This window comes from Amyelois transitella, chromosome 6, assembly GCF_032362555.1.
Source record: "Amyelois transitella isolate CPQ chromosome 6, ilAmyTran1.1, whole genome shotgun sequence".
Taxonomy (NCBI): Eukaryota; Metazoa; Arthropoda; class Insecta; order Lepidoptera; family Pyralidae; genus Amyelois; species Amyelois transitella.
In genome coordinates, this window is record NC_083509.1 from 8,133,062 (window position 1) to 8,157,723 (window position 24,662).

The following is a 24,662-nucleotide window of genomic DNA, read 5'->3' on the forward strand; positions in this document are numbered from 1 at the left end:
AATCTATAAATATTACAAGACTAAGGTACAATTTGGTCTTACTTGGCAAATTGCACTTACATTTCTATTTGCCGTTATTGTTTTTCACAGGGAAATGCCAACCCAATAAAAACAATCTGTGTAATCACCTCATGAAATCTAATATTGAGAGCCCTCGACCCTCTTGTTCAGACCCTGTAGATAAAGTCCCGCTAGCGCAGGTCAGTCAGCTGATTATGGTGTCATCTAAAAATCAACTGTCTAGCACTGCCGATTTGCCTATCATCGCAGATCCTGAAATGTGGATATTTGTAGTCCATTTGTGGCAGCTTGCACACCACTCCCAACCCTCTGAATACGAAACCAGCCTTCTTGCGAAAGTTTCCTACATTTAATATAACTAAATATTACAATTTATAATATTTTTTTTTAATTCCATATCACCATTATGTGTAAAATGAAATGAGATATATTATAACAGATATACACACACTTTAAAGTAAATCAGAGCAGCTCTGCCGCGGCGCCTACAGCAACACATGCACAGTGCACGTCGACCAAATTGTAGGTTGTGCGGTAGTTAACACCTCGTAGGTGTCAGAATTGCCATAATTTGCCGGTATTTAGAGGCAGGAAGGAACAGAGGTGTTTTATTTCAGACAGAGTGTGCAAAACGACGAGGTCGCATGAAGAGACATAAGAATGTGGATGACGCGAAAGAAGTATGCGAGGAACATGGCGAGTGGAAAGATGTAGTCTCTGCTTTACCGTCCGGAAAAGAAGCGTGATTTTATGTAGAAGTAAAAGTGTGGAAAGAGCATAACTTCGACTTCATTGACGCTATATCTAAGAAGTGAAGATTCAAAGCGCACTATATTTGCAATGAAACTCAGAAGTGGTATTTTCATTATGAGTACACGATAAAAAAGTGACTACAGTTGCTGTTGTTAAGTTTTATTTTTTTAAATGTGCACTTTATTTATTTAATACTATTGATTGGTCTGAGTTTTAATATTCAGCAACATCAATGCCAATGCGATCAAATGCGCACTTTAAGTGTAATGCAAACTCACAAATGGTACTCTGCCTCCAGCGGCTGTCGTCGCGTGTCGGTGTTGCCATATGAATACTTTCATTAAAGAAACGTGATTTACAATACTCACCAAAGTTACGCCCTAGCGCCGAGGGTGATGCGATTGTTGTTTGATGCAGAGTTATCAAAGTATCAGTTATAATATTTATTAGGAGTTCGTTGTTTTCAAAAACCTTTACAAGTAAAGCATTTCGAGTCGAGCAAGATTTAAAAAAAAACTACGTACTGGTGTTATTATCCTGTTTCTCCTGTTTTTGATATGTAGACCAAGAAAGTCAGTTATTTTAATAACACAAATCGACTTCCGTCTGACATTCTTAAATATATAATAAATGAAAATACCTAATCGCGATCATTTTGTGGTTGCCAAAAACCTGAAGTTATTATTATTGCGTAAAATGCGTGAGATGAAAGTAAAAAGTTAAAAGAAATTGTTAAGCTTAGCGATATCTGTCGCAGTTTTTGATACACGCATAATAAATTACATTAGTCAACATAATCTTTAATCGAATCAGCATCAACTTTATTGCATCTCACGCATCGATGAACACACATCGCTTGCATAGAAAATCTAAATCACAGCAGTCTATGTTAAAAGTCATTGGATTAGCTGAGGGCATTAATTCACTGCGCTTCGTGTGACGCATGAGAACAGCCGTATACATCTTCAGCGGTGTCACACTTCATGTCCGCTTGTCGGGTACATGAGACTTGCTGCCGAACAGACAATTTTTCCCTTTAGTACTTTTGAATACATCTTATTTTGTATCAATATGTCAAAGAAACTAATCCAAAATTCGTGAAAATAGATATTTTATGAATTATCGGGTATATTCACTGTGTTTTGTGTGACTTCCTTGTCTGAATTCTTACCTTTTGTATTATCGAATAAATCTCATTTTCTGTTAATATCTTAAAGAAAATCTAAGTCATAAAATATAAGCAAGTGTTTCGAAATCAGAGAAAATACTTACTTAATGAAAAAAAAAAGAACAGCTACAAACAATTAACATTGGACTACTAGAGGCTCGCATTAAGAAAGTAACAAATATATTTTTATTTATTTGGGGAATGTCTTTGCAATTTACAGATACATTTTTCAGCGAAGTATTGATTTAAGTTGTTTATATTTATTGATTAAATTGTTTTAAAAGTAGTTTTGATACAATTAGGTTGAGTTCAAACATGTTTAAACATCTTAATATATGAAGACGATAACTCAAAATTTGAGTACGCATTGTCTTTTTCTGAGATTTAACACTTCTTAAAAGAGGCAAAAATCGAAGAACCAGTGAGAGTACACTGAAGGACGCAATCCAGTGCGATCGCTAAGATAATGTTAAACAATTCACCGTAGAGCATCAAGCTATGCATTCCCACGAATAAAAAAAATACGCGTTTAATTTTTTTATTAAAGGTGTCAAGAAGGTGATGTGGTGGGTTGACAGTATTACTGATGTTTAAGCCCTTTAATTAAATGCGTTATTATACTTGATCACAACGTGTTATGATAATATCTCACCTTATTTAATTAAAACTCTGCAAAAAATTATTCCATTTCTCATATTCATAAACTTGACTTGTGACGATTATAATTTTTCAGCACATACGTATTCTTATTCCGATCAGTTTTCGTAAAATATTATTATAGTATGCTGGTGAAATAGAGTAGGTACCTACCAGTCTGTGTGTACCTTCTATTTTTGTCATCGAAATGACCGCCCCAACTTTACCAACTTGACAAACATTAATCATATCAAATCATGTGGGACTAAGTAAAAGTAATTTACGGAAAATCACACAAATAAAATAAAACGAGATAAACTTGAGAATGGAAAAATAAACAAACATTAGTAAATTATTCAACGATTAACGAATTCATTGCTAAGCCGGAGAATTCTGTTGCAAAAGGGAAACAGATTAATTTCCCTTTTGCAACAGAATTCTCCGCGTTTGATTTCGTCTGTCATAAAACTTTGTTAGCAAAATTAGAGATCTACGGAATCCGAGGAAAAGCTCACGATCTGATTGCCGATTATCTATCTGGAAGAACTCAGTGCGTAGAAGTAAATAATTTCAACAATGATTTAGAGTTTACTGCATTCCGCTCCTCGGCTACAGTTAATAAAATAGGGGTACCCCAAGGGAGTGTGCTGGGCCCACTTTTATTCATTTTGTACATAAATGAATTGCCAACAATTACAGCTTACCCATGTACACTCTTTGCTGATGATTTGTCCATTGTTGTTAACAAAAAACCAAACTGCAGTTATGAAAGGCAAATTAATGACACAATAAGCAGTACCATACACTGGCTGAAATGTAATAACCTATGTGTCAACCTTTCAAAAACGATGTTTTTGCAATACTACAACAGAAATGGTACACCTCTAAACCTGTCTATGGCGTATAATGGTGAGCAAATCGCAGAATGTGTTTCTACAAAGTTCCTGGGCATCGTCATCGATGCACATCTGTCATGGAAAGAACACATTGACTCCGTGTGTCAGAAAATAAACAGATTTGTATATGCTCTGTATCGGTTGCGAAACACTTGTGGACAGGAAACAGCACTTCTCGCCTACCATGGCTATGTTTGTTCGGCATTGCGCTATGGACTGGTCATTTGGGGAAACTCAGTTAGAATAAACGAAGTTTTTGTGATACAGAAAAAATGCATTAGAGCTCTATGTGGTGCCAGACCTCTTGATGGCTGTAGGCCATTATTCAGGAAGCTAAAAATTTTGACATTGTTTTGTATGTATTTGTTGGATATATGTCTATTTGTAAAGAGCAACATACAGAAATTTTGTAAACTACCGTATCCTTCTGCACTTAGATACCCGAATCGTCTGGCTACACTATCTCATACTACTAAATTGTTTCAAGCGAATAGTTACAATATGGCAATAAAACTTTATAACCATCTGCCAGAAAGTTTGAAATCCCTGCCATTGACAAAGTTTAAAAAACAGCTTCATACATTGTTGGTCACTAACTGCTTTTATAATATTAATGAATTTCTTGCATTTAAATTTTGACTATGACATACAGCGCCCTCAAAAATTAAAAGATCATTTCATCAATTGACATTATTACATATTTAAAATTTCAGTAATAATTTCTATGTTTATATTATTTATTTGTTCAAAATTCTGCATGTAACTAACGTAAAATTAATTGTAAATAATTAAATTGAATATTTGCATGCCAACTGTTGGCGCAACACGCCTGTACAACTTATATAGACAAACTCTTGTCGCAATATGTAACCTATATTTACCGTGTTTGCCTGCAAATAAATTTATTCATTCATTATTCATTCATTCATTCATTCATTCATTAAATGTCATTCAATCATGGAACGTGCTTTGGGAGCGAATGCCTCCCGATTCTAAGCAGATTAAAGTCAGACTTGTCCGGGCGACTACTCAATGCTGCCTCTTATAGCCGTCTTGTCATATAGATTTAAAATATTACCAAAAACTCACGGTAGCCTATGTGAATAATCCCTTTTTGTTTATCCTCAACCCGCGTATAATAACAGATTTTGATATATATTATAATTACGACTTATGTTTTTGACGTTCACATTCAATTGTATTCTGAAGATGAATAAGAAAATTTCTGCTAACGAGCTCGAGATTTACAAAAATATGTCACTTGGAAACCGTTTCAGAAGTAGGTGAGTTTCTTCACACATTAATAAGTATTTTGACTTTAAGATCACCTATAAAGCATTCACCATAAATTGTGGCAACATCAATATTTTATGACGAGATTAATGCCCATGTTCGTCCGACCATTAGGGCTGCATAATCCTATTGTGTTTTTTTATTCCGCTTTGAAACTGAGCTCAAAGCCGCCAAATTGACGTCAACCCGTCGGAAGAGACGCTTAAAAGTGATGAATTTATATATAATAATCCTCGCTCATTTGAATTTATTCAACATGCGTGACATCTACGATAGTGTCTTCTTTTATCATATTGAAATGTTTTGATTTTATTTGTAGATCATTAATCAGTTGAGCGGTGGAGCCGGGTATATCAGTGGCTTTCATAATTCAATGGGCATATCAGTTGTTGTCACAATCTCCCGTTTAAGGCTGTTCGAGACATGCGAACCAGTGAGCTCGACCCTGCTTAATGCCTGGCCATCTTTCATATCGCTGGGATCCATTCATGATCCGACGGCGTCCGACGACACACCGCTTAGATTTATGCACTTGTTATATAGCGGCTTCTGTAAATGGACGATTTCTCACTACTCACTGCGACAAGCCTTTGAATTTATTAGGCAAGGGAGACACTAGTGACGTACGTAAGTCCCCTTTTAAATGTACCGAGGTTATTGTTTGATTGCTGATTTATGTAGATCGGACTCGTTTTGTTTCACATGCGAGGTGAAGCCAGGAAGACGTGCTATCAAGAGCAATGCTCTTTCATTTTAAACAATCAGTGTGGTTAATATTTACTTTTATTTGCCAATCCGAACTGCACTGGTAAGATGTACTTGACCACCAAAAAGACATGGAAATATTTAACTAGTAACGAACGAGTTAATCTATGGAGCACATTACGAGAAGTCTAGAATTTAACTGCCAGAAACTCTCATCCGAACATTTGTCCTTAAAAATTTAACTCCAACATAAAATATTCTTTAGCTATGTTTATATGAGTATTTTATGAACAATCCAGTACATATTTCTAAATACCTCGACCATATCTAATAGATTTTTTCCATAACATATCTAAGACCGCGGCTGTCGTTGCTTCTTTTATCACTTTATGAATAACGATCGACGTCCCATTTTATGAAGTCATAATTTTTGGGCGGAACGAAATTTACGTCACATATTTTTATTTGAAATTCTTATCGTTTCATTACAAATCCGATACTGGATTGCTACTATGTTGGCCGCGTATAATTATCAAAAGATGAAATCGAAAATGTCGTATAAGTACCTAGTACAAAATAATTATGTTATTAACATCTACCTACTGATATGAGAACTCGTAAGGGATTATTATCAGTCAATTAAATCATGTCGTTGGATCCACTGATACAGGTAGCCGTGTCATTAAATAAGCGTAGCTTCCGAGTGAAAACATTTTATTAATTTTTGAGAAACATTTGATTTCGGTTTCAAGTTTTGATGTTAATTGCCTCTTAATTTTGTGACTTTAATAAAATTCCTGAACGACACAGCATACTTAAAAATGGACTGTTGTGATAGAAATTATTTCGATGCCGCACAATTGAATCATAAATTTTAATAAAAAGTGGACAAACAGAGTTCTGAATTATCTGTCGCTTCCAGTAAAATAAATGTCGTCTTATATGCGCAAATAGCGGCGGACTTTACAACAAATTGCTTAGTGAAGCCGCTTAAACATGGGATTATAAATTACAACGCACCTAGATAGATAGATACCAATATTGACTTGAACTTCAAGTGTTTTTCATTAAATATTAATATTTATTGCTTTGTATATAAACATACATATATATATATACTGCATATAAAAAAATGCTATTTTCATGGCAAATTGAATGGATTTTCGTATAAAATATTAAAAGACATACTTTGACTACGGAATAAAATCTTATGTATAATTTATAATAAATATGAGTGAGCCATCAGAAACAAGTTATTATTGGAAACATACAATTAAGTAAAACAATTAATATACCGATATAGATATACCGCATCAAGTTATCTTTCTTTGCTTTAGATATTTTAAGACTTTGGAACAGTTCACCACTTTTCGCTTTTATGGCAAATATAAAATTAAAAGGCTAGCTTCGGTATAATGAATATTAATTAGCGTTGAATCTTCTTCGCGTAAAATGCATTTAGTTAAGAAAAACTTTTACTATTCCCATTGTAGAGTCATTAAATCACAGACATCGCTGAATTATACTTTTATTTATTGAATATAACACAATATATTTCAAGTGAATGCAACGTAATATAAATAAACAAGGGGCAAAAGTTTTCGTAACAGGATAGTGTTATCACCACATATTATAAAATATCTCTATATTCACTGTATGCACACAAAATCTCTGAAAGATGTGGACGGATTTTGTTCCTGCTTTTGTATATATAAATGCTACCCATGCGAAGCCGGGGCGATTGCTAGTCACTCATAAATGAATGAATGCTTAGAATAAACAATTGAATGTACTGAGAGTACCAATGACGTAAGAATCTGCTAAGGAAGGAATTTTAAAAATTTCAGAGGTACCAGGCAAAAGGTAGTAAGTTTACCTACTTATTAATTTTCAGCAGTGGTCGCCGGTGGCACTTATGATTTGGGAAATATAGTCATAGGAAATCACATATCTAAGAGATAGAACAAGAGAGCTAATAGTCTCGAAAACAACTTAAATCTGTTCAGCTGGTTGTGTTATAATCGATTGCAAGCCCGTCGTCCAACGAAAAAAAACCCGAGATTATAAGCCTTAAAATATAGTAATATGATTTACATGGACGAAATTCTGTCAAAATGAGTATCACTGGCAGGTTATAGTAATTTATTGGATAAACTTGACCGACATGGTACCTATGGAAGCGTGCAATATGCCGACGATTGACGCCATCAGCCGCCGGCTTGACATCTACTTGAAGGTTTATTTAATCAAGAAGCGGTACCAGACCTCGGACCCTGAGGCCTGGTAATCCTGCCGTCTCAATCTCGACTGCCTCCGTACAATCGCGTATTGTCCGCGGGTGATAGAGAATATTAAATAACAAAACATTGGATGTACAGAACTAATACTAAGATGATTACGATGATTTGTATTTCTATATGAATACAAATTTAACATAGGTTCTTCGTACACCTATATCGGAATTATTAGTTGTCTGTTATTTATTAATCCGTTGGAAAAGCGGTTTAGAGATATGGAAATATATATTCATATAGGTACATGGTCGACCAATTTAATAGGAAATAGCAAGATCAGCTCGATGTAAAAAAAACTTATTTCTTTATTTTTGTTAACAAAGTATAATCTCTATTACTCGTAATAACACTATTTTATTAGTTTTGCTAACTTAAAAATAAGGTAATAAAATTGAGTATATTTTAATTTATTTATATTATTACTGAGGATCCTGGCTCACGCAGCCTCTTCCTCCTAAATGCTATTTATTTTAGATTAACTAAAACTACGGAATCGGTTGCACTGGATGACTTATACAATAAGTTACTGCCGTGTCAGTTTCATACGAGTATCTTGTAGATAACTTCACTTCTGTACTGACCTTATTTTTCGATTATGCGAAATGAAATTTCTTCACGGCTGTCCTCGAATTACATTGTTCGAATCAGTAGTTGTTTTACTGTTTGCGCACAATCACTGCTTGAAGGAATTTATTTCAAAGGCATATTCTTTTGTAATTTCCATTTGTATATTACCTTTTGCATTTACGTTGATGAAATGCCCCCGGAAAAGTTTATTATGGGGTAAATTAAAAATGAATTGGTATAAAATTATATCATATATTCAATATATCTTTATATGACTGCAACAGAATTTTGGTATATAGGTACCAACAGCATTTAATTATAAGAAAATTAAAAAGTGCATTATCTATTTTAAATTTCTATCTATCGTTATGCTTTACCTACTAACTAACGGATATAGAACAATAATAATTCATCCAGCCAAATATAGCATTCGAGTCTTAACATCGAAATATGTATACTTTTCATGTATGAAACAATCATTACTATAATCGCAATCATTACAAAAGAAAAAGTTATATGTATAATCACAACTACGTTACTTCTTAACATCTCGGCCGTTCAATGTGACATTTGAATATCTTAATTCAGGTACGCGCATTTTAGATGTAAGAAAGGATTCGCCATTGTTCCTCAATGCCTAAAGGGTCTGTTTCCCTCTGAGGGTAGTATAAAATTTGTATAACAAATTAGGGGCGTGGTGGGAATCCGTCACAGTGGCGGCGCTGTGTGGGGGCGCGCCGGGTGGCGCAGGATCATGGCACTATACCTTAAGAAATAAACGCTAGTAATGTGCACGGGCTAATGCATTTAAAAATTAATCTTTGCTTTGATGATTTGTTTTAGTGCATAGTAATCGGAATAATCGAGGCAATAGAAATGGCATATTCTTGCCTGTGATACACAAGTTCCAGTTCCAGTCTGTGTTATTTGTCTTACACATATTCATTTTAATCTTTGTATTGTGTACATTTATTTGAATCGAACAGAAATTTTTACATTTAACAGTTTCACAACTGTTAAGTAGTTCTCAGAATTCACATGTAATATGAACATGATATGGTGCACGACTATCAGTTTTCACGGTCACATTCACCAGTATTTACCGCTTCTATAGACTTAAATTATTCAAAATTCTATGTTTTAGTGTCGCTTCAGGCCATGCTCTCCGTCGTTAGTGAGCTTTTTGTCATTTGATGAAGACTGCTTGGCCTTATAATTATTTTCAAACAATTTTAACTGAAATACTTTACTTGTCTCGTTAATAAGAGTTGACAGAAATAAATGTTAAATTATTTTTCCTATTATTCTTGGACCAAAGAATATATAACCGTCATTTATTTGTGCTTTTTGTGGTAGATACTCGTAAAGAAAAGGCTTACCTATGTATACATAATTTATGAGTTCTTTGAAAATTACATAATTTTCATTGAGAAACTTTAAATATTGCATCCTAAATGTACTACATACCCAACCAGCTGCATTATGTAACTTTTTATACCTCATTACAATCAAGTTCATACAAACTTGTACGTTGTAAAGTATACAGAGTGTAGTAATTCTTTTATAGCTCTTAATTTCACTGCAATCCACAAACATTGTCTTAATTAATTTTTATTTCAGTGGAATGTTCTAATTTCGTCCTAATACACCACATAAAATATTAATTAAACCTCAGTACGAAAACAAACACAAACTCATCCTACATCTTTATCCCTGACGGAGTAGACAGAGCAAATAGTTATGAAGCCACAAGGCTCAAAGACCTCATTTATTAATTTAAGATTCAGAGATACTGAAAGGTTGCTATTCCTTTGGCTAAAGGTAAGAATCTAAATTGTATAATCGTTTCCATTAATTGCTAATCACCGCGGGAAGAAAAAAAGCTGGCATAAACTATAATTTTTCTTGGCTCTAGATAATCATAGTAACTTAATACATGAATACACACATCTGAATATAATAGTGTATAGTAGTGCCGTGTGGTTCCCGGCACTATTACAAAAAAGAATAGGACAACTCCATCTCTTTCCCATGGATGTCGTAAAAGGCGACTAAGGGATAGGCTTATAAACTTAGGATTCCTCTTTTAGGCGATGGGCTAGCAACCTGTCACTATTTGCATCTCGGTTCTATCATTAAGCCAAATAGCTGAACGTGGCCATTCAGTCTTTTCAAGACTGTTGGCTCTGTCTACCCCGCAAGGGATATAGACGTGATCATATGTATGTATGTATGTATGTATGAATATAATAACGTCATTATCCCTTACGGGGTAGACAGTCTCGAGAAAACTGGAAATGTCCAGCTATAAATACGTCCACGTCCAGCTTAATGACAGGATAAGTAAGTACCCCAAAATTGTTAGTCTGCCCTTGTTTAACTTTTATAATCGGTAAGGGAATAGATGGAGATAAACTATGTTTTTTCTTAGCTACTACATAAGCATTGAAAATTAAGGCAAAAATATGAAAAGACAATCATCACTACGTCTTCACTCATAAAACCAGATCTTTGGGTAACATAACAAACAAATATAAAACGCTCTTAGTTTTCACCGTATATTCGTTATCCGATTTGCTAATAACATGTATTTGTTAAGTGGCTCTCAACGAGCCGAGAACGCTGGCACCTTACGACTCAGACCCCGGTATTAAGCTATTACTTATCCGGTTGTTTTCGGCTAACAAATAAACTTAAACCATTATTTGGATACTACAGAATGTTCTTGATACTTTTGAACTTGCGAAAGTTTAATTTGGTGTTTAATTTTCAATTTCTTTTTTCACGCAATCTTGAATACAATTAGTGAACTTTTGTTACAGCAAAATTATAAAAAAAAAATAATGTGACTAATAGCAAAACAGAGAAATAAGAGTAGTATTTGCGTCATATGAGATAATTTTTTGTATGAAGTACTTTATATTACCTATATACATATTGTGAAAGAATAACCGAAATTTATGGACATCCTACATCTCAAAATACATTCTCCATACATGTTAAATTAGAAACAAGCAATGTGTATAAAATGGATGAGATTCGACATAAATGATAAAGATCAAAACTAATTCTCTACATCTTTGGAAATCAACTTCACTTTGATCCAGATATGCAAATGCGTGTTTGTTTATCCGAAGTAAAACAGTATTAATTTCGAAGATCGCCGGCTTGATCCCACCCGAAATTGATACATCATTTGCTATTCAAATAACCTAAGGCAATTCTAGATTAAATCTTGTACCAATAATATCTTGAGGTTTGTATACGAGTAGAACATTTTATAGCGGATTTCTTTGTAAAAATAATTTATTATATTTTTTTATGAGTTCAGAAAACTGTATAATATGTCACTATGGTTTTAGCTACATCAATTTTTCTTTCAATAAGGTTCTAAGACGACAATCAGACAACAGAAAAGAGAATTTTAAAAACTAAAATTCTCTTTTCTGAGTTTAGGTTAAGAAAAGGGTTTCTTAAAAATCATCGTTTAGATGTTGGCTAGCAAGCTGTCTTTGAATTATTACATAAATGCTTTTTACTTTAAAGAAATATTGTTAAAATAGGTTGGCTCTTAGATAGGTCAGTAAAAAGGCACACTCGTTGATGAAAGCTCTTGAAACAATACTAAATTAGTTCTGGTCGTAACCTGTGTTGGTTTTGGATCATTTTAATTAAGATAGTCTACACCGCTTCTGATTTACGGCTACGAGGTTGTAATTGGTGGTTATTTTACTGAAGGTAGTTAAAGTCAGTTGGTATTACCTACCTAAAGTAATGTTTCTATAGAGTACACGTAAAGGCGCCAATCCAGTAGTAAGTATGCTATGCAATTCTCGCGTTTATGGTGTTATGTCATAACGAAATTTTAAATAACACAATTTTACGAAGTCTTTATTAATTTAAAAATATAAAGCGCAGCAGATGTACGGAGAGGATTAATACCCTTTTTATAACTTACTTAAATATAAGCCTAAAACCACAGAAATCTTATATTCAGATTAATGTGGTTGAAACAATCAGAACTCTTCATACTTTTCGTTATTACCGAATATTGAACGTTACTTTTCATTGACGTGGTCAGTGACCACTACAAGATATTTGATTAGGTTGTCTTAAATACTACGCCTTATCTCTTTTTTATACGATTTTTTTAACGCTTTAGCTTGTCTCGCCTTAGTTTCGCCGATTATGGGTAGATAAATTTGTTATAATAACATTCTCCCATGAAAATACTTGTGTATGTAGTAAAATTTAGCCAAACTTATACTACATCTTATATATAACACTCTCGTGTCACAATGTTCATCCCCGTGCTCCTCCGAAACGGCTTAACCGATCCTCATGAAATTTTGTGAGCATATTGACTAGGTCTGAGAATCGGCCAACATCTATTTTTCATATCCCTTAGTTATAAGGGTTGTACAGCCTTAACATTTTTTTTAACAAGAAATTATTTTAAATTTATTTATGTGGCAAAACAAAGTTTACAGCTAGTAATATATTATAAGATAGACGTAGAGATTTTCATAAAGTAATGGAATCAGAACCTAAAACTCTTCGCTTCACTAATTGGTAGGTCGATTTGATTTGTTCACCATATTTAAAATTTAAAGCGAATTCTTGACGAAAGGAATTTGTTTTTGTAAAAAGTCACCGTATATTTACATCGCCAATTCTAAATTACATGGACTTTCTGTTTAAAGAAATAACATCATTATTCTTGAACGTTTTTTTACTAAGAAAAGTTATGCTTAACTATACTCCAACAAGTAATATTTACGAGTAAAAAGAAATACTCTTTTCAAAAACAGATTGACCAATTCAACACTTCTTTTATTTAATGTGTAGTTAATGTTCTGTACATTGCACTGTTTAAATTTAGACTTAAAATAGATGGTTTTTCATTTGAAGATTTTTCCACTTACACAAACTAGGCAGTAGGAAAAAGACAAAGCAGACGACTCAGCCAAATCCTAATGGCTGAAGGCCGTGGCCACCTAAAATCTTTTAAAAATAGGATCACTATCTCGTTTAATAGGCATCATAGTGTTAAATCATAATTTCTCCTATCCCTGATTACCGCCTTTTGTACATTTTTTTTTTAAATCAGGCGGTTGATAAGATATTTTGGTTCGATTGTTTCTTTAGTCGACTGTACTTGGAAACTGCGTATTAATTCAAGAGCTCAAGTTAAGTGTCCGTTGTCTTAATTTACCTGATATCAAAAACAAATAACAAATGATGGATGTATTCGATTTCGTAAATTACACATATCGATAACCGATGTTTGTTAACTGCTGTAGTGAAATAAGAGCGTGTGAGTTCGGACATTTTAATTTTAACTCCTTGCATACTAATAAATATGTTTGCATACCTACTACAAATATAGAGGATACGTACGAAGTACGTAAGTATGTTAATTTTGAATGAAAGAGAATATCAACACGTAAAATACATACGTTTTGTATATAATTAATAAAAATAGTAAATACAATACATATATATATATATATATATATCCTGCCTACCCCTCGGAGGGGTAGGCAGAGACTACATCTTTCCACTTGACATGATGTTTGGATACTTTTTTCGCTTCATTTGTCACTATGTTCTTGCAAATGCGACAGACAAACATGAGATAATGAAATTATTGGAACTAAATAATTTAAGACAAAAGGCTAAATACTACTCTGTCAAGAAAGTAGCGGGAAAAGATCAATAATACACAAACTGTTTGTTATTCATCCAAATTTATTTTATCACCTTCAAAATATGCTCCTTTAGAAACGATACACTTACGCCAACGAATAATCCAATCATCAAAACATTTTTTAAACGCTGTTTCCGGAATTGAGGTCAGTTCTCGCCGCGAATTCTCTTTTATGTCTTCTACCGATTGAAAACGGGTGCCACGAAGTGGTAATTTGAGTTTAGGAAAAAGAAAAAAGTCGGCTGGAGCCATATCTGGTGAATATGGTGGTTGCTCGATGGTATTTGTTGAGTGTTTGGTTAAAAATTCGTTCACAATGATGGCCTTGTGCGAAGGTGCATTATCATGGTGCAAAATCCAAGAATTTTCTTTCCACAAATCTGGCCTTTTTCGTCGGATTTGCTCTCTTAAACGCCGCATAACACTCAAATAATATTCCTTATTTACCGTTTGACCTTCCGGCAAGAATTCCGAGTGCACAACACCGCGATAGTCAAAGAAAACAGTCAACATGACTTTGACTTTTGAACGACTTTGGCGTGGTTTTTTCGGTTTCGGTTCAGTTGGAAGGCGCTACTCCGAAGCTTGTTGACTAGTTTGCATGTCAAACTCGTAAACCCACGTCTCGTCACCAGTAACAATGCGTTTCATGAATGTTGGGTCGGAATTGACTCGTTCTAGCATGTCCTCAGCGACTCTCATGCGATTGAGTTTTTGAAAAAATTCAGGTCTTTTGGGACTAGCCGAGCGGCAACATGTTTCATACCCAAATTATTAGTTAAAATGGTACGGATCGACTCGTGAGATACAGAAAGTTCGGTGGCTATCTCTCTCAAAGTTGAATGAGGATTTTCAGTCACTATTTCCTTCACTTTTGCGATGTTAACTTCAGTTGCAGACGTTGATGGCCTACCAGAGCGAGGCAAATCTTCCATCACATCTCGACCGCTTTTGAACGCTTTGTACCACTCATAAGCACGAGTTTTTGATAAAGTCGATTCACCGTAAGCCTTCTGTAACATTTTCAGTGACTCCGAACATGATATTCCATTGGCAATGCAAAATTTAAGACAAACTCTTTGTTCGATGTTTTTATCCATTATGAAATTAGCAATACACACTAGATATGATATAACTAAAAATAGCACTGTATTTAATGTAAACAACAGATGCAACTCAAACTCCGCGCCAAAATGGAAAACAGTTGTGCCAATCTAACAACAACAAAAAAAACAAAAATTTGAATTTGGAACCATAAATAAATAATCCATTCCCGATACTTTTTTGACTGAATGTATAAGAATGAACAAATACTCGTTACCTTTAAAATAAGAATATTACAAGAATGCTTGAACCCGTAGCACCCAATATATTAAAAGGAGACGTTTTTACGAGTCCTGATCCCGTAAGATGGGTCCAATGTTAATATAATGAAGTATTAAATGTCAAGTAAGAGCATTTAACGTCTTTATTCAGAGCGGATAAAAAATGTATGAGTATAAAGTGTCGTATGACGGTGACAAGGGGTGGGGACAACATTGTGCGCGGGCGCATTCATTACGATATGTATGACTTTATTACATTGTGAATCATTTTTCTTAGATGCTTTTTAAAGTGATTTGTTTTTATATGTATTATTAAAATATTTTTTGTGGTGAAAAGGGTATTAAGAAAAGAGATGATAATTATAAAATCTTGAATCACATAAAGTTTTCGCAAATAAAATGAAATCAAAAATTTTGGTTCATTGCCTATTGTACATTTTTATTCATTGATTTGATTTTTTAAACTTGAAAGCTGGTCCTTAAATGAGATATAGAGGTGTAAAGCCTACTTAGCAGGCATTCCTTTAAGCTTGTTAGTTTAACGTAATAAGATTGATTTTTTTATCATTGTTTGTGAAGTATACCTAACTGGATATTGGCACTTTTTTAGGAATCTAACACTTGCTTTATGGTCCAAAACGCACATTATGCATATACAGCATTGCATGTCAAACTTTTTATTCCAAGACCTGATCCACGTTTGAATTTCGTGAACGAACGCGAGAATCAAAACATTCATATCAAATAAAAGTCACGAAATAACCCTATTAACAGCACCCGTTTCCCGTTTATCAAATTAAAACGTTCCCAAGCGAATACAAAGGGTATATTTTATACAGTAATAAATTGTCACGGCACATCAGTGGTCAGGAGTTGCCACCAAACAGTAGACTTGACCTTTATAACGATAGCAATTTTTGACGGTCCATTTCTCATGAAATCGAAATATTTTACCATTCTACCTCGGACCACCCTGCACGTAACTCTGAATTCGTAAAGACATATCAAAGGTATTTGAATTAATAACACATTAAAATCAATTACATAATGAGCTCACGCGTCTATAAAAAATCACAATTCTATTTAAGTGGAATTAATAATCATAGTTTGAAGTCCGCCGAGAGATATAAAATGTAATTTTAATGCATTTTATTCCACATGACATGCAACATATTTGATTACATTAATTTTGGATTAGTTAATTTCATTTTTGATATAATTTTGTACATTACGATAAGATGTAAGTACATGAATAAAATTTGATTAATACTAAGGAATATAACATTGTTAATTATATTATATATATATAATTTCATAAAATTACTCAAAAAATAAACTACCTGTTTTCTTCCACAAATCTTCATTCATAAGTCCCCGTTATTGTTTCCAGACCTCTTTAATTTCTTGCCTTGGGAGCGAGGCTTAGCCCCTTAAGGCAGGATTGAGGCAATATTTCATTCGACTACAGCACATGTAAAAACGAATATTTTAGTGAAATAATCTTACTTAAATGACTCCCTTAATAGCTCAAACTGGCATGTTGTGCCGCCGACTGCCTTAATAACGTTCTTGTGAATATAAGTCATCTTAAACGGTTAATTAATAATTACATCTCTGTTTACCAAAATAAACCTATGGTTCGTAGGTTTTACGACAGTTTACGTTTATGAGTTACTAATTGGTTTTAAATTTGCGTCTCTCTGTGGGATGCGCCGCGGATCGTGGGGAGCGATAATGGTAATTAAAACCGTTTATAGTTATATTGAAAACTTTCTAATTCTATTAAAACCACACACATGACAAAATGGAATTAAAGTTTGTCGTATAAACACGTGTATACAACGGATAGGGACCAATAAAAAGCTCTGTGTCAATAGAGGGATATTGTTGTGCAACAATGTGCCATTCTGGTCACTGTCATGCGTGTATAACTTTATTAAATGGATGCCCCCGTGGAGGATTGATAGGCAGCACGCCTCTATTTATAGAAGGTCTCCTTAAAAAAAGATAATCTTGAGTGGTCTTTGGTGATGTCAATTTTGTTTGCGCAAAATGCGGGCACACTTTTATAGCTTAGGTATAAAAACTCGGCTTGCAAAAAGCAGCACTACTAATTCACCACTGAAGTTATAAAAAGTCACCTTTCAGACATAAATTTTAATCAAGAGTAGAGGCTTACAAACTTGAGATTCTTCTTTTAAGCAATGGGCTAAGAAACTGTCACTATCCATACCATACCATCATTTACTCAGCTGAATGTGGCCTATCAGTCCTTTCCAGATTTTTTAATCAGTTTACCCCGTAAGGGATGCAGACGTGATTACTTGTTTAGAGTAATTTTAAAATTTTAAATAATATTACATATTAATTCCTACTACTATATAAGTATAACAGCTAGTTTTTTATATCTTTGGAATAAGTTACCCTTAGTCAGCAGAAATATTTGTTTAAAATCTGCGACACATACATTATAGGATAGGCAACATCCGCTGTCGAACGCATCCGGAAAGGTGGCGTCGCGAATAAAGGCTCAGACATAATTCGTCATATTATTCATAAATAAAAATCAGTGCAAGATCGGCAGATGTAAAGGATTGCACACATGCTGGCAAGGTGCGCTTTCTACAATGCACTGGCTTGTGCCAAACACTTCGCGTATCTATGCATCTGTGTGTTACGCATCTTTCTCCTATCCTGACCCCTTTCACGTCCTCTTACAAAATCCCGATGCCGATCAAACTACATTGTATTTATTTTGCAATCTTTTCGATCCAAGTTTGTATCCATCTATAAGGAGCACAATTTAAAAGTAGTTGTAAAATATTTTTTAAATCATCGATTGAAATCGAAGGAATACTACTATCATGTAAATCATCTGTATACAACGCCCACAAACGTGGCATTGACATTTTTGAAATTAGGGACGATGGTCAACGCGTGGCGCGGTCCTTTTGAGACGATCTCAATTCCAGTTTAGTAATTAAACTTACAACTTTATCGATCAAAGAGTTACCAATACATGCGGACCACCGGGCTCTATCTGCAAGGATTGCATTGAACGGTTTATAAATATAAACTAGTCTTCAGTCGCGTAATGGAACTGTCAGGCGACTGCTCCTTGTCTATAATCCTCCCAATGAGTTTATTACGAGAGCTCTGCCCACTTATATGTAGATTCGATCGAGTCAACCACAGGCAAATACGGATAACAGTCCATTAATTTTATGAGTTAAAGACAGCAGACACAATTTCACTTGTTTCTTTTAACTATTTGAGTTGATATGGAAATGTTAGCAAATAGCGACGACTTATTTATGAAATGAGAATAGAGTCATTGCAAATATTCTCGCTGAGCTGGGAAATTCCTTGCAAACTGCTTCAAATATGCATAAGTTACTTAGCTTAAGAAGATAGTTACATTATGAAAATTCAAATTTACCTCATGGAGTGGATAAAAAATAAGTTACATAATAATCACTGTGCTATGATAAGTGAAACGTTTGTTTTAGTACCACACCAAAAGTGTCACTCAAGAATAATTTTTGAGAGATTTTCAATCAAGGTTTTAAAGACGACTCTTATTACGATTTGCAAAACAAAAAATATGTGTAAAATTTTTAAAGTACGATCGCGTTCATATCTGCAGTCATAGTTTTAAAATTCTTACGGGTTAAAATAGCGTGCACTGTGGTTCCACTAGGTAAACACACACATGCATATTTAAAAAGAATAAATATTCCTTCAAATGAATACGGTCTTTAATACCAATGATTACTAAGTAAAATAGTTTATTATTCTATGACATATAACATAACAAAACAGAAAGAGAGGGTAATCAACGATGTCCGAACTGGGCCCGATAATTGTCGATCGAGATATCGTCGTCTCTCATTATTTGCATAACATTTGCCTATAGAGGGAAGCCTGCGACTGCCAGACTTATGTCATTTCAATAAAGTTGAAAGTTTGTCTGCACACGACCCTAACATAGGTAGTGGTTCCTTTGAAAGTTATTGGGTAGCAATTTTATTACTTCGTTTGTGCAAGTGAGATCTAAGATATATTAGATAATCTCGCTTGCTCACACTCGCTTGTTCTAGTTACTAGCGGATTCCGAAGTTATTCAAGGAATTTCTGTCTATTAAAAAAAATATATATTGTTACTGACAATTTTTAATGTTTCAAGGTGCCATTTGAACTAAGTAACTGACTGACTAACTAACTAACTGATATCTAAGAATTACGATACCCGTATCTTCAAACACGGAAATCAGCAAGAAATATTAAACAAGAGGGAGCAAAATAAAACACTCAATAATTAAAATTAGTAAATTTTATTGAAACAGTTTACCTGTAGTTTTGTTTACATATTGCTGATTATAATAAAGGTATACATACAGCATATTACACTAATTTACCTATCTCCTGTTATTAAGGTTACAGCTTAATTATTCGTTTTCATAAAGAAAAGATATTGAAGCTGTCCTTAAAATACTATCTAAGTAGTAGTTTTAATATAAACTGGCAGAACCTTTCACGCACTATATGGACTCGATACACAGGGTAGTTGTCTTGCACAAATGATATTGCATATCATCAATCGGATAAATACACCGCACAGTTGGTAACATGGTTTCTTGCAGCACTTGCACATAATGAGCAGCTGTAGCGCATCCTGCTATCTACACCTGTTCCCCAGGTCCAGCAGCACTCATCCAGCCAGACATATTTACAGATATGCGTCCAGACTCCACATTTGGCACAATATTTTTTTCTTCATACCGAGTTGCATTTCTTCGCCATAAATGAAGCCTACCGTGTTGCGATGACGTAAACGAACTTTTTGTCCGTAAATATCGCCGTGTTCCAGTCAAAATCCAAATACTGCCGAGCAAATTCTAAATGTTTTTGCTTATTTATTTCGGATAAATACGGCTTTCTTGCTGGCTGTCTGTGGAATAGTCCCTCACGGTGCAAACTCGACGAACAGTAACCACTGATGTGTCGAACTGTTCCGCAAATGTTCTGGTCGATATGAAGCCATTATTTTCGTACTGTTCCACCATGGATCTCCGCTGTGTGGCGTGTCGCTGTGTTGATTAGCGGACGACGGTCGCTGAGCGGTCGACTTTTTACACTACCCTCTTCTTGATGGCGCGTTACCCAACGCTTAACCGCTTGTTGTTTATTGTGTTATTTGTGTGAATGTGTGAGTGACAGCGGTGACTGCAAGCTATAAAGTTTTGCGAACTATGACTGCAATTATGAACGCGACCGTACGTACTTATGTAGATGCTTTTCAAACTGCTCAATCAAAATGTATTTCCATTTCAATTTTACAATGGGCCCATTCATTTCATTGTTGGTTTCGTTTTAGATTCGCAAAATATACAAGTAACAAAGGTTGTAATTATCGGTTATGGCTCCGTTTGCTCCTTCATGAGGCTTTGTGTTGGCGATGTCTCCATTTTGCGATTTTCTAAGGTGTGGGCTAAATGTTATTTGACGATCGTATTGTAAGAACGCCTGCGGCGCTATTGTCAAGTGCATTCTGCGAGATGTATCACTCCCACAATTATATTATATTTTGCGAATCACTCGCAAAGAGATTTGGCCTTAAATGATCGATGGGTCTAATATTCGTCTTGGGATTTGGATATGAATACGTGAGAAGTTATTCGACTCGAGGGAAATATGGGAAACTACTTAGTTCACGAATTTAAGTATGAGGTTCGTATTTTTACCATATAAGGTTGTCAGTAAGCGTAAGGCTATTATTTTCACCAATTGAATATAGGTTAGTTACTTTTATTTTGAGAAAATCACGCATTTGACATTTTTAATTTTTTATACTAATAAAATATAATGTTAATTTAACCAAGTTATGCATAAAAATTTTAATTAGTATATATCATAACTACTCCATACCTTTTCTATGGATGTTGTGGAAGACGACTAAGGAATAGGCTTATAAACTTGAGATTCTCGTTGTAGGCGATGGGCTAGCAACTGCCCGTCACTATTTGAAATTCAATCATAAAGCCATACAGCTGAACGTGGCCTATCAGTCTTATCAAGACTGGTGGCTCTGTCTACCCCGCAAGGGATAAAGACGTGACTATTCCTTATGTATATAGGTATATGTAAGTTCACAATTTTACACTAAGGAGCATAAAAATTATAGGCATATAACTAACATATGTAGATTAAACAAGTTAATTTCTAATAAACAATGTTGATATTTACTTTAATATAATTTTGAGTTAACAAATTTTAAAATCATAATAGTTATACAATTGGCGCTTCAAACTTATCTAAGTACAGTTTCACAGTTTTTTGGATGTAAACAATACAAGAGTCAAGAGCAGGTAGTACAAGCCAAAGAAAATCAATGGAACAAAATTGAATATGAAGTGCTTCTTAGAGGCGACACCGAGTCTATTAAACTTAGTTTAGCGCCCCTTCAATGGGATGATTGAAAGGTTCAAACAATTCATACCACTGTCTCAATGGCCTGGCCCACATTCCTTGTGTAATCTTTTTAAGAGGACAATACGTGTGACAAAGGATCACTTCACAATGGAGACCGAGTAAAATACTGGCTTTTCGTCCTAAATTAATGTAACATTTTTTCAGCATTCAACGAAGGTTTTGCCGCCCAGAGCGCAGGTTTAGCTTGGCCAGTGTTATGGTCACTCATAAAACAGACTCATTGTTTTAAATATCAGCCCTATTAGCTGTTACATAGAGTCCTTTATAATATGGATTTTATTTCGCGTTTATATTTTTGTTGTAGGTATTTCTATTGGGCACGGTGTCCGTTGTTAGGTTAAATACAATGAAAGTCCGTTGTTTAATTTCACTTTGGGTTATAAATTTCAAAGTTCATTATGTGTCGCCGTTGGTTGCCACTTGTCCCTCCTAACTTAAATTTAATAAATATTTGTGCAACCCATTCAAATGCCAAGAACAGCTGATATTTTAAGGCGCCATGCAACTTATAAATATATTTAAAAAAAAAAAATATTACGAGTATGGACGTTTCTTTTTTTAAATTCAAGTACGCGTTATTTTTCGGTCTGGATAATTTTCTGTTTAATATAAAATTTTAGTTATAATTTTTGTGAAATTAAGCTACGGCTTTCGAACATTTAATCGTCCATCACTTCTCTAGCAATATTTAATATTTCTCAGTTTTGTTTATTGTCAAACTTCTCATAAGTGCATAACATTTCTTAATTATATAATTTATAAATTAAGTTAGATGTTTATTTACAAGTTTTGTGAAAAGGTTAATTATTTATTTTTGGGTAGTAGGTACACATATTTTTGCATATTATATATTTACAAGAACATTGAAGGAGTAAACCCTTGGCCATCTTTTATGATTATTATTCAAATATTGTCTAATAAATCACGACTGGGGCGATAGGAGAACAATAACACGGTGCTGGTCAATAAATTCAATGGCACGCGTACGAAGGCTTACATCTCCCTCGTTATAGGCCCAGTACCTCAGGTAAGAACCAAAAAAAGGGAGTGAGGGTTCCCTATCCAATTTTTTTGGGAAAGGTGCGTCCATAAAATGCGGCGTAGGTGCCCGGAGCGCTCATTCATTACTCCGCTGTCGAGAACGTAGCTTCTAAATTCGTAGATCCAGTAAACGTTACGACGATGCTTCAAGGCATACAACACGTCTCGTCTTACGGCAAGACGAATTACCCCAAAATGGTACCTATTGCTCCGGCTCCAGAACATCATGAAACTGAAGAAAAGCAGAGATATACTTATAAAAGTAATCCATACGGTGCGCAAGCGGCTTCGATTGCAAGAAGAAATGCGCGCGAGAGGAATCGTGTGAAACAAGTGAATGACGGATTTAACGCTTTAAGAAAAAGATTGCCAGCCAGTGTCGTCACAGCTCTGTCAGGCGGCTCTCGCAGGGGGTCAGGGAAGAAGCTCAGCAAAGTCGACACGCTCCGAATGGTGGTCGAGTACATCAGGCATTTGCAGACATTACTAGATGAGAGCGACACAGCTCTTGGAATCGGGAAGAAAGAACCACGAATGACTGCAATGGAATCATCATTTTCCTATGAAGATGAAGGCGTATTTAGTGGGAGCTCACCTTACTCGGAATCAGTGCCTTCTCCAGTTAGTTCGGAATGTTCATCTGGCGTGTCCCCTGGATTTCCTGCTGCTAACTATTATCCCCATCAATATCAAGTGCAAGAGCCGGTGTCACATATGGATGAAGAAGATTTACTTGATGCAATTTCATGGTGGCAAAACAAGTAGGTAATAGTCGCATTATATAATGTAAGTAGTTCACTTACTTTTCTAGTCAGTTGCAGAAATTGAAAAATTGTATACTTTGTAAATATAATAGTACTTAATATATACATTGTTACGGCTGTGAGTAGTATAAATAGTAGTGAATACAAAGACGTATATGTTGTTTTTTAAAATGTCGAAGGAATGTAATGAGTGAATGTAAATATGAAATAATTAAGTAAGCGAATTGAAAATAAAATTGAATTTAGAAAAATTTGAATATTTTATTTAACCCTTTTCTACATCTATGTGTCCTTTATCTCATATATTGGACATACCTTTTGGTTTTAATAATTGTAATAAATACAATAAGTTTTTATTTGTAAGTGGTGAGTATATTATTGTAGTAAATTTATTCATTCATTCATATAATCACGTCTATATCCCTTGTGGGGTAGACTGAGCCAGCAGCCTTGGAAAACTGACCGGCCACGTTCAGCTTTATGGTTGAGGGATGGAATTGAAATTCAAATGGCGATGCTTGCCTACAAGAAGAATGCCAAGTTTATTAGCCTTTCCCTAAGTCGCCTTTTACGACATCCACGAGTAAGAGATGGAGTAGCCCTATTCTATTAAAGTACCGGGAACCACACAGCAGTGATAAGTATATTAATGTGGTAAATCTAGTTAGAATTCTTATTCTTATTAGAAGTATAAGATCAAGCAATGAAAAACGATGGCAATTATGACTGATGGTAATTTCGTACTATTTCAATTGTTTTTAAAGCATTTAAAAAAAATATTTTAGAAGTAACAAATCCTTTTCTTATAATCTTTCAAAACCATTTTGTACTGTCTAAGTAGGTATATGTTATATATGTTCGTCAAGTTTTCACGCTTTATCTTTATGATTTCTATATGAGTGAACCCGAGGGTAAAACCTTATAATAGGTAGCACTTACTTGCAAACAAAGTTATGTAAAGCTACCCAAAATCATTGCTATTCAGTCTACTACATGA

At 34.5% G+C, this 24,662-nt stretch overlaps 2 protein-coding genes across 2 annotated transcripts in view; both read left to right on the plus strand.

The window, feature by feature from the left end:
• Positions 1 to 24,662, plus strand: part of LOC106131170 (uncharacterized) — a 142,320-nt gene that overhangs the window by 87,805 nt on the left and 29,853 nt on the right. The gene's annotated exons all lie outside the window — the stretch shown is intronic.
• Positions 23,043 to 23,666, plus strand: LOC106131270 (achaete-scute complex protein T3-like). The gene has a single exon (XM_013330301.2). The coding sequence runs from the start codon at positions 23,043 to 23,045 to the stop codon at positions 23,664 to 23,666; it is 624 nt and encodes a 207-aa protein (XP_013185755.2).